We start from the raw sequence: 11,174 nt of genomic DNA, 5'->3' as shown, positions 1-11,174 counted from the left end.
CTGGTTAAACTGACGTGTTTTTGAATAAATACACACGTAGTCATATAGTCATCCGACTGGTAAAAATAACCAGATGTTTTGTTTCGTTATGAGTTTTCTACTACGTCCAGCAACCGAAAGTTCATTGACTGAAACTGGTTTTTTTCTTTACCATTATCTGAATATATAAGACTACGGAATCTTTGGTTATGTAAGGACATAGAACAGACGACTTTATTGAGCGTATTATATGAGGTTGCTATAAGAAACAGACGGATACCGTTATTATCTTAAAAGTAAGCAACACGTTTGTAATTAAATTAAACTGTGAATTACTGGGTGTGGCAATACGGGTGCTGACTCCGGCAGCGGACGTTTTTCAGTTAGTCCATTTGGGCAATTTTGCTTATAAAATTCATTGTAACACAAAATTTGAATGATTTTAATTAATATAAGGGCAGAACAAAAGTGAAACAAGGAATAATCGCCCCTGACTAGCGGCGACTGCAAAATACCCAAGTAAAGCCAATGGATATGACAGCCTATTAACCTACTATTAGAAAAACAAAACTTACGAACTTACTATAGCTTGGCGAGCTAATTACTGTTTAGGACAGAGGGCCTTAACTGTGTGAGAGATAGCCTAATCATTTATTTCTAAGCAGAGCTGGTTTCAGTTTCTCCACAGTTAACTTGTTTTCTGTATCCAGCCGTTCTATCAGAACTATTTAGTTATTTAGGTCCGAGGCTGTAAACAAAATAATAAGTAGTCACCTAACCACCTTGTGTTTTACAAATAATTAATCTGACTTTTAATCTGACGCGTGAAACAACGCCAACGGTAATAGAAAACGGCAAAGGGGCAACACAGACCAGCTATGGACAAAACTGTTATGCATAGGATGGGTTTGCCAGAATTGATTTGGTTTATAGGCAATGTCCCATCTTCCCCAGTGTACCCGCTATTTGGAAATAATTTTCGTTTTCGGGGCATTTGCGCAATTTTTGTAACTATTTTATTTGGTATTGGTTTTTCAGCTGTTTTTTTTTTTTTTTCAATTCGCCCTCATGCACACATGATTATGACTTCGGTTTTTTTTTTATTCATTATTTGTTCGTCATAATATGACCTAATTGTATTATGTAAGTTATAAGTTTGCCTTTGCCGTTTTGCGCCCTCGTGCGATGCACAGCGAGATGATCGTTTTTATTTTTTTTTATTCTCTCCGTACATTTCATGTTTAAAGTTCATTAAAGCAGTAATCTGCTTGTGATCCAACATCTACTACACGTTCCATTGTTTTAGCTTACTGGTTTCGCGGGGTCCAGTGACCTTTCACCTCAACGACTGCTTTTCGTCCAACAGGTAAATCAAACTCTTTCAAACTTTCACTTTTAAATCTGTGATTTTGATATATTCCATTTGTATTGATTACTTTAAAATGTACTTAAATTAGCAGCAGTTGCCTCCTGATTACTCTGGGTGTTTATTTTGTTAATACTATTGAAGTATATAGAGAGATTTTTGTCTTGGAAATTCAAACTGTAGAGGTTCGTAGAGAACACCGTGTTTTGTGTATAACGTAAGATTTAACGGTTCATGTGTGTCGAGTGCCGTGGTGCGTGGGTGGCAGCGGGCCATGTGGTTATACTGTGCACATGTACATATTATATACATCATGTACATGTACATTTACATGTAGCCTATGCCGGGTGTGTTTTTAGTGCATGGAGGAAGGGTTAGTGTGATTTTATTGATCGTTTTATGTTCGTTCACGATACACTTTGTAGGCCTAAATAGTGCGTATGATCACATTATCTTATTGTCTCAGTTAGATGGGATATATTATCCCTTTCAACTCGCCCCCTACGTAAAATGGTTTATGAAAATGGAGATGCATTTTAATGAGATATAGTATTACCTTAAACTGTTTTGTTTTTTTTCTTCCTTCTTTTCTTTCTGTTTTACTTATTATTCAAATTTTTTTCGCAGCGAAAGGATTTTTGCTGGTGGCCAGAGCAAAATTTCAACATCAAAAGACTCATCATTGACCACAAAAAGCTGAACCCGTCGAAATGGAAAAAGTTCCATGTCCGTGTGTTGCATGAGCGGTTCCGTAAGTTTACACTCAAATCATAATGACATTTATTTTGTAATACTTCTGCGTTCGAAGACACATTGAACTGGAATGAATACCAGTACATATCCCCGGTGGTGAGAACTGTGTCCCTGAGCACGACACTTTACTATAATTGCTTCTCTCTGTCCAGGGGTAAATGGACACCTGTGAGGGCAGAGATGGTTCTTGTGGTTGGTTTAGCTTAGTGCACTACATATTTGGCAGCACAGGCTGTATACTCCTCAGGGAGCTAAGATGGTTTAAGGAATGAATATGGCCCAGTGACCAGGGGTACTAATGTTGGAAGCGCTTTGAGACGCGGTGTATAAAGCAATTTATAAAAACCGAACATTATTACTATAATTATTTGGGGCACATTTATTGATTGTCTGTTTGTGTTTGTAGCCGACGTTATACAAAGTATTTTCATCACATTTTTGTCAGATACTTACCTGAAGGCTGATAAAGCCGTATCACACTATAACTCTACGTCAGACAAATACGAGTCCGAAGAAGAAAGCAACAAAGATGGGCAGGTCGGGGAGCAAAAATGTCATCAAAGACAATGAATGGTGACAAGCGGGGTAAAGGAATTGATGATGGCGAAGAAGGCCGGGAAGGGGACAATGAGGAGGAGGAGGAGGAGAACATCGAGACACAAGAATCTGACGAGAGAGCATCCCTTCAGAAAGAGGACACATGTAAGTAGTAAACTCCAGTACATTTCACATGTTTGCAACCAATTAACGTTAAGGGTCACATTAATGAAGACAATTAATTTAACATCTAAAAAAAGGATAAAAATAATACAAATTTCATGTCCTGTTTAAATAGAAGAGTAACTCGAGTAATTGTTAAAAATCTGTTTTCGTCCTCGGTCATACAGTTATTAAAACAATTACATGTATGTGTGTGTGTTTCACACTCGTTGTGACCCACGTCATCATTGTCATTCTCGACGAAGTAAGCCATTTGTTTTGTTTGTTTATAAAAAACTTCAAATTTCTTAACACTTCATTATTGTTTTCTTTGTAGCTGTCGTACTGGTGACCGATGCTGATATGCACAATGCAGACGTGATGGATTCTTCAATCGATGAAGAGCGTTCACCACGTACAAAATGTAGATGTTTTAGTTATGGTGAGTCACATTCTCTATATATAACTCAAATATTTGCTCCGGAAAAAAAGGTTCTTTTTAGTGAGTTTTACAACCCCTTCCATCCTCCCGACCCTTCCTTTTTTTCAAACCCCCCCCCCCCCCCCGCCACACTTTCTTCTGTGAAGATGCATTAAAACATCAAACATTAGGTCTGTTCTAACCATTGCTATGATTATTTGGAAAACGAAGACCTTTGTCTCCCACAAAAACAACATCCAAACAGTCAGGGAATGGTTTATTACCAGAGACCACACCGATAACATGTGATTTCCTTTTCAACCCCCCCCCCCCCCCCACACCTTTCTCTGCCTATATGTTGCTGTCACGGATTTGGTTTCGAATTTCCTGCTCTAGGGTTATTTCCGCTTTAGTTCTTTCTAGGCAGTGTGTATCTCTTTTCCTCGCACCTTCCCTCAGTTCCAAACCCCACCCCCTACCAACAACTGTTCCACTTTGCCCCCCCCCCCCTCCATAATTAAGAACTGTACACATATTAACACCTCATACGCTCTTTAAAGCCTTGGTTTCCGTTACATGATTCTCCATGTACAAGGGAAGAATTTTATAATACTTAACCTAAAGCTTTTTGAACGTTTTGAGTGTGTCCCGGTTTTACTATTTTTCTGTGCTTGTCCTCGAATTTGTTTTATATGATGCACATGTTTATTACCATCAAAACGTTTTTTTGTTGTCACAATGTTCTCATCTCCTGGTCTGTTGGCGCAGGCCTACATGTATGATTTCGCTTTTCCCCTTACACACATTATTGATCAAAAAATGCCATCATTACCACTGGAGCTGCCACATGTGGGAAGGGCATTGCACTTTTATAGCAGCAAAGCATTATGGGAAAACGGCATTTTTCATGTTATGCTAAATTATTTAGCAGCCATATGGTAAGAAATCATCCTTTGATAAGATACACTGCTGTCCTGATTACGTTTTTTTTCAATATATGTACTGAGCGTGAACCTTTAAGTGAATATTTCAACAATGAAGAAGATCTAGATATCAACTACACAAAATCCAGGGACGATTTGTTTTGTAACCCTGAATGAAGGACAAACCGGGTTTTGTCTTCGTTTCAACACCAGCATTACACTACTACTGCTATATATGTGTTGTAGTGTTATAAGGCTCGCAACTGCCAATTTTGGCGCTTTTGTAATAATCTAGTCAACAACTAATCAACACCATGAATCAAACGGTAATAAACGTTTTCCTTTCTCTTATTGCTTGCCTAATTTTCTTTAAGAAACAATATCTAGTGGTGAAGGCTGCTGGAGAAAAGGAGGCAAGGCCAGTACTAAGGAAAATGTTAGAGGCAGTGGCATCGGTACCAGTACTGGCAATGCTTTCAAAGTGTGGCCAGGAAAGGAAAAAGTGTGATGCCAAGACATCCTTGCAGGATCTCACTCTATATACGATCATTATCAGTAAGTAAACACTCGACTTATTAATTTTACTAACTTAAAAAACCGTATTAACGAAAGCTATACTTTCTGCGAGTGATAAAAATTTGCCCTAAAATTGTATGCACTCCTGAAGAAACATGTACCTAGAGTCAGGTAAACACATTCAAACCTGTAACTTACAACACAAGGATCCCCTGCTCAGGAAAGGTACATGGTTGGAAAAATTCAAAACCCTAGGTGTTGTTGACCAAAATGTACAAACAAAAAAGTATGTCCCTGATTGCATGTATTTGTTTATGTATGTGTGCCCTAATATTTACTGCCTTGTGGAGTCTATAACAAAGGGACAGTTAAGTACATTTGGTCTCTTATGTGGGTTTTCTTTCTTTTCACCCTTTTTTTTAAAGGGGGGCTCCATTGTTCTATGATTGTTCTAAAAACTCCAGCCATCCGGCCCCACATTTTTTCAACCCTATTGTTACAACCCTATTGTTACGCCAAACTTTCGATGGTCCTGTTCACCGAAGGACTGCTTCAGGGAGAAAAAATGAAAACTAGCAGCATAATTATTATGTGCTACTTTTTTTCAATAGTACTTCAGTGTCCTTATTTGCCAAATAATATCAACTTTATTTTTATGTATCTTAATCAAATTCATACACAAGGCCTGCCTCATTTTCTATTTTTTTTTTCATAATTTTTTTCCCAAGTTCTTGCCATTTACTTTTTAATTTTGTGAAGCTTGTTTTTTTAGAGCCACATGTGAAACAAATCAATTCTGGATTTCAGAATGGAAAAAAACAATTCATGTTTTGTTTACTAGTGTGACAAAATGTTGATTGTTAACCAACATGAAATAAATTAACAGGCATAATGATGTTTTGTTTTTTTCTCCATATTTCCAGGGGCATCAAGAGCTAATAGAGAAAGACTTATCAAACAGGCAGAGTTAGACTCCAACCTTGTTAATATACTTAAAGCTTATCCTAAGCGAAAAGTTGTCAAACTTCATCCAGTATTGAGTGTACCAGAAAGAGAGGACACCAGTGAAGAGGAAACATAAGATGTATAGCTTAAGCACTCTCTCATGAAAGAAATTGATCATTCCTGAATTAAGGTACTCATTTTGCAAGCTGTCCACGGAATACTTGACAAAACAAATGTCAAGCAAAGCATTTTAGCTGTACAGGGCAAGTCAAAATGAAGTTAACTGAGATTTATGATTTAAAAACAAAACAACAACTGACACTCAAAACCCCAGTGAAGCTCATATTGAACAAGCATTCTTTCCTGCTTATCTAAAAAAAGAATGAAACAAATTGATAAATTGTAAGAGAAGTTATGCTTAGCTGTTTACTGAAAACACTCATGTTTGTAGATGTACATGGAATATTAACACTTGACTCAATCTAAACATCTGAGTAAGTAGGTTTTCTTTTAAAGGCACTGGACACCTTTGGTAATTGTCAAAGACCAGTCTTCTCACTTGGTTTATCTCAACATATGCTTAAAATAACAAACCTGTGAAAATTTGAACTCAATTGGTCGTCGAAGTTGCGAGAGAATAATGGAAGAAATATTGTGCGCTTTCAGATGCTTGAATTCGAGACCTCAGCTGAGGTCTCGAATTCAATTCAAATATTTTAGTGAGAAATTACTTTCTCAAAAACTACATTACTTCTGAGAGAGCCGTTTCCCACAATGTTTTATACTATCAACAGCTCTCCATTGCTTGTTACCAAGTAAGTTTTGTATGCTAACAATGACTTTGAGTAATGCCCCAAAATTGTTATAAAAACTTACTTGGTGTAGAGCAATGGAGAGCTATTGATAGTATAACACATGTTGAGAAACGGCTCCTTCTGAAGTAACATAGTTTTTGAGAAAAAAATAATTTGTCACTGAAATATTATTTTAACTGAACTTGAGGTCTCGAATTCATAAGGCGTCTGAAAAAACACAACTTGTGCGACAAGTGTGTTTTTTCTTTTTCTCGCAAGTTCGACGACCAATTGAGTCCAAATTTACACAGGTTTGTTATTTTATGCATAAGTGGGAAGACTGTTGTTTGACAATGAATTTCCAAAGGTGTCCAGTGCTTTTAAGTGGAAAAATATTCAGGGAAAGTCATCAAGTTTGGAAATGAACATATATGCAGGGAAATGTTGGTGAGGAATGTACAATTCTGGTAATTATTTTCATTGTTGTGAAGTTTGGATGCTGATGTCATTATCTCTTGGAATGTGTATTGGAATGGATAATTTTATTTTTAATTTTGTTAAAGTTGGTGGGATACTTAGGAATAACTTTTCATTGAGACTGAATAGTTTTGCATCTCGTTACAGTTATGGTTATGTGTTAACTTTTGTTGTGAACAATTAAAGTGTGAAACAAATTAAAGGTTTTGCATACGTTTTGTAATGTTGATCTGTAAGTTACTAATGTAAATTTATTTTTAAATAATGGTGCTCTATATTCTAAACCCGTATTCTATAACTGGTGAAGAAAGTGATTACATGTATTAGAGCGCAAACGGGGATTTCTAATGCCGAATAATGACGTTGTTATTAGGTGTTCAACAATTGGTTTCTTTAACCGGCTGAAACAGTAATTATTAGGTTTGGTTAAGGCTGTTTATAACGGGTCAAGAACGTGACTATTCGGTATAAAAAAAGTGGTTTCTAGAACCGGTTAAGAACGTGAACACCAAGCGTGCGAAAAGGGGTCTCTGTAAAGGATTAAGAGCATTATTATTAGGTGTGCAAAAAGGGGTTTCTACAACCAGCTTAGAACGCGATTATTAGGTGTGCAAAAAGGGGTTTCTACAACCAGCTTAGAACGCGATTATTAGGTGTGCAAAAAGGGGTTTCTACAACCAGCTTAGAACGCGATTATTAGGTGTGCAAAAAGGGGTTTCTACAACCAGCTTAGAACGCGATTATTAGGTGTGCAAAAAGGGGTTTCTACAACCAGCTTAGAACGCGATTATTAGGTGTGCAAAAAGGGGTTTCTGTAAAGGGTTAAACACGTGATTATTAGGTGTGAAAAATGGGTTTCTACAACCAGCTAAGAACGTTATTATTAGGTGTGCAAAAAGGGGTTTCTACAATCAGTTAAGAACGTTATTATTAGGTGTGCAAAAAGGGGTTTCTACAACCAGTTAAGAACGTGATTATGAAAGTGAAATTCACGTGGCATTCACGTGCAGGGTATGACGTGATTATTTAGCAAAAACGCATTAACGCCTCCGAAGAGATTTTCACGTTTTTTAAGAACGTGATTTACTGGGCGTGCACAAAAGGGGTTTCTACAACCAGTTATGAACGTGATTATCAGGTATGCAAAAAGGGAGTTCATATGTCGGGATAATGACGTTTTCATTAAATGAGAAAAAAAAACAGTTCTTTTATAATAGAATAAGAACGTGATTATCAGGTGTCCAAAACACGTTGATAAACAGCCGGCAAATAACGTTATTATAATAAGGAAATGTCCAGTGTATTAACTCGAGGCCTCCAACGAGATTATCCCGTGCTTTGAAAAACGTTATCTGTATAGCTGACCATAACGTGACCTTTAAGTGTAAAACAAACTTGAATCAACAACGGACAAAACACGTGAATATAACGCAGGGTAATCGCGATTCAATTACGGGTATTTTACGTTATTTTCTGGTTTGGAATGCGCGTTTTTTAGGATTGGACTGGTAACGTTATTATGGAAGTGAAATTCACGTGACATTCACGTTCAGGGTATAACGTGAATATTTAGCAAAAACGCATTAACGCCTCCGAGGAGATTTTCACGTTTTTCAAGAACGTGATTCGCACCAAACCTTTTCTCGAATTTCACGTGTTTTTCACGTGTTTTTAACGTTCCTTTGTTTACTGGGGGATGCTCAACTTGGTCGATTTCCACCATCAAAACGCGATTTCCAGAGTTGAATATTAGAAAAACAAGATGGCCGCTCTTCCATTTTCCCTCACCGGAGAATAACTTTTTAATTTTCGAGCCATCCCGAAAAGCCGAATTAGCGTGATTACTTCTTGCGGATACCCCACCCGAGTGTGCCGGTGCAAATTTGAACCCAATCAATGTTTTACTTTGGTGGTAATCGACGATTTTTGGTTAAATTATGACGTCACTTTTGCACCAAAAAGTTGTAATTCCCAAGGTTTTGCGAATTTTGCATGACTCCACACAGGAAAGTTGTTCAGGATGCTCAACTTGGTCGATTTGCACCGTCAAAACGCGATTTCCAGAGTTGACTATTAGAAAAACAAGATGGCCGCTCTTCCCTTTTCCCTGCCCGGGGAATAAACTTTTTAATTTTCGAGCTCCCGAAAAGCCAAATTAGCGTGATTACTTCTTGCGGATACCCCACCCGAGTGTGCCGGTGCAAATTTGAACCCAATCAATGTTTTACTTTGGTGGTAATCGACGATTTTTGGTTAAATTATGACGTCACTTTTGCACCAAAAAGTTGTAATTCCCAAGGTTTTGCGAATTTTGCATGACTCCACACAGGAAAGTTGTTCAGGATGCTCAACTTGGTCGATTTGCACCGTCAAAACGCGATTTCCAGAGTTGACTATTAGAAAAACAAGATGGCCGCTCTTCCCTTTTCCCTGCCCGGGGAATAAACTTTTTAATTTTCGAGCTCCCGAAAAGCCGAATTAGCGTGATTACTTCTTGCGGATACCCCACCCGAGTGTGCCGGTGCAAATTTGAACCCAATCAATGTTTTACTTTGGTGGTAATCGACGATTTTTGGTTAAATTATGACGTCACTTTTGCACCAAAAAGTTGTCATTCCCTAGGTTTTGCGTATGTTGCATGACTCCACACAGGAAAGTTGTTCAGGATGCTCAACTTGGTCGATTTGCACCGTCAAAACGCGATTTCCAGAAATGACTATTAGAAAAACAAGATGGCCGCTCTTCCCTTTTCCCTGCCCGGGGAATAAACTTTTTAATTTTCGAGCTCCCGAAAAGCCGAATTAGCGTGATTACTTCTTGCGGATACCCCACCCGAGTGTGCCGGTGCAAATTTGAACCCAATCAATGTTTTACTTTGGTGGTAATCGACGATTTTTGGTTAAATTATGACGTCACTTTTGCACCAAAAAGTTGTCATTCCCAAGGTTTTGCGAATTTTGCATGACTCCACACAGGAAAGTTGTTCAGGATGCTCAACTTGGTCGATTTCCACCGTCAAAACGCGATTTCCAGAGTTGAATATTAGAAAAACAAGATGGCCGCTCTTCCATTTTCCCTCACCGGAGAATAACTTTTTAATTTTCGAGCCATCCCGAAAAGCCGAATTAGCGTGATTACTTCTTGCGGATACCCCACCCGAGTGTGCCGGTGCAAATTTGAACCCAATCAATGTTTTACTTTGGTGGTAATCGACGATTTTTGGTTAAATTATGACGTCACTTTTGCACCAAAAAGTTGTAATTCCCAAGGTTTTGCGAATTTTGCATGACTCCACACAGGAAAGTTGTTCAGGATGCTCAACTTGGTCGATTTGCACCGTCAAAACGCGATTTCCAGAGTTGACTATTAGAAAAACAAGATGGCCGCTCTTCCCTTTTCCCTGCCCGGGGAATAAACTTTTTAATTTTCGAGCTCCCGAAAAGCCAAATTAGCGTGATTACTTCTTGCGGATACCCCACCCGAGTGTGCCGGTGCAAATTTGAACCCAATCAATGTTTTACTTTGGTGGTAATCGACGATTTTTGGTTAAATTATGACGTCACTTTTGCACCAAAAAGTTGTAATTCCCAAGGTTTTGCGAATTTTGCATGACTCCACACAGGAAAGTTGTTCAGGATGCTCAACTTGGTCGATTTGCACCGTCAAAACGCGATTTCCAGAGTTGACTATTAGAAAAACAAGATGGCCGCTCTTCCCTTTTCCCTGCCCGGGGAATAAACTTTTTAATTTTCGAGCTCCCGAAAAGCCGAATTAGCGTGATTACTTCTTGCGGATACCCCACCCGAGTGTGCCGGTGCAAATTTGAACCCAATCAATGTTTTACTTTGGTGGTAATCGACGATTTTTGGTTAAATTATGACGTCACTTTTGCACCAAAAAGTTGTCATTCCCTAGGTTTTGCGTATGTTGCATGACTCCACACAGGAAAGTTGTTCAGGATGCTCAACTTGGTCGATTTGCACCGTCAAAACGCGATTTCCAGAAATGACTATTAGAAAAACAAGATGGCCGCTCTTCCCTTTTCCCTGCCCGGGGAATAAACTTTTTAATTTTCGAGCTCCCGAAAAGCCGAATTAGCGTGATTACTTCTTGCGGATACCCCACCCGAGTGTGCCGGTGCAAATTTGAACCCAATCAATGTTTTACTTTGGTGGTAATCGACGATTTTTGGTTAAATTATGACGTCACTTTTGCACCAAAAAGTTGTCATTCCCAAGGTTTTGCGAATTTTGCATGACTCCACACAGGAAAGTTGTTCAGGATGCTCAACTTGGTCGATT

The 11,174-nt window shown here is 38.4% G+C and overlaps 1 protein-coding gene across 1 annotated transcript; it reads left to right on the top strand.

Moving 5' to 3' along the window:
• Positions 1-1,270: 1,270 nt before the first annotated feature.
• Positions 1,271-7,102, top strand: LOC139944691 (uncharacterized). Its single transcript, XM_071941766.1, has 6 exons — positions 1,271-1,345; positions 1,973-2,096; positions 2,544-2,800; positions 3,135-3,239; positions 4,516-4,696; positions 5,581-7,102. The coding sequence occupies exons 3-5, from the start codon at positions 2,650-2,652 to the stop codon at positions 4,647-4,649; spliced, it is 390 nt and encodes a 129-aa protein (XP_071797867.1). The 5' UTR covers positions 1,271-1,345; positions 1,973-2,096; positions 2,544-2,649; the 3' UTR covers positions 4,650-4,696; positions 5,581-7,102.
• Positions 7,103-11,174: the final 4,072 nt, after the last annotated feature.

The sequence above is a fragment of the Asterias amurensis genome, chromosome 1 (assembly GCF_032118995.1).
Source record: "Asterias amurensis chromosome 1, ASM3211899v1".
Taxonomy (NCBI): Eukaryota; Metazoa; Echinodermata; class Asteroidea; order Forcipulatida; family Asteriidae; genus Asterias; species Asterias amurensis.
This window is presented reverse-complemented; position numbering and strand designations above follow the sequence as displayed.

Bases quoted from the DNA above. Each gene is read 5' to 3' on its own strand.
- LOC139944691 (XM_071941766.1), top strand. From the start codon at position 2,650: ATGTCATCAAAGACAATGAATGGTGACAAGCGGGGTAAAGGAATTGAT. The intron at 2,801-3,134 runs GTAAGTAGTAAA...TTTTCTTTGTAG, and splicing joins CCTTCAGAAAGAGGACACAT to CTGTCGTACTGGTGACCGAT. The intron at 3,240-4,515 runs GTGAGTCACATT...ATTTTCTTTAAG, and splicing joins ATGTAGATGTTTTAGTTATG to AAACAATATCTAGTGGTGAA.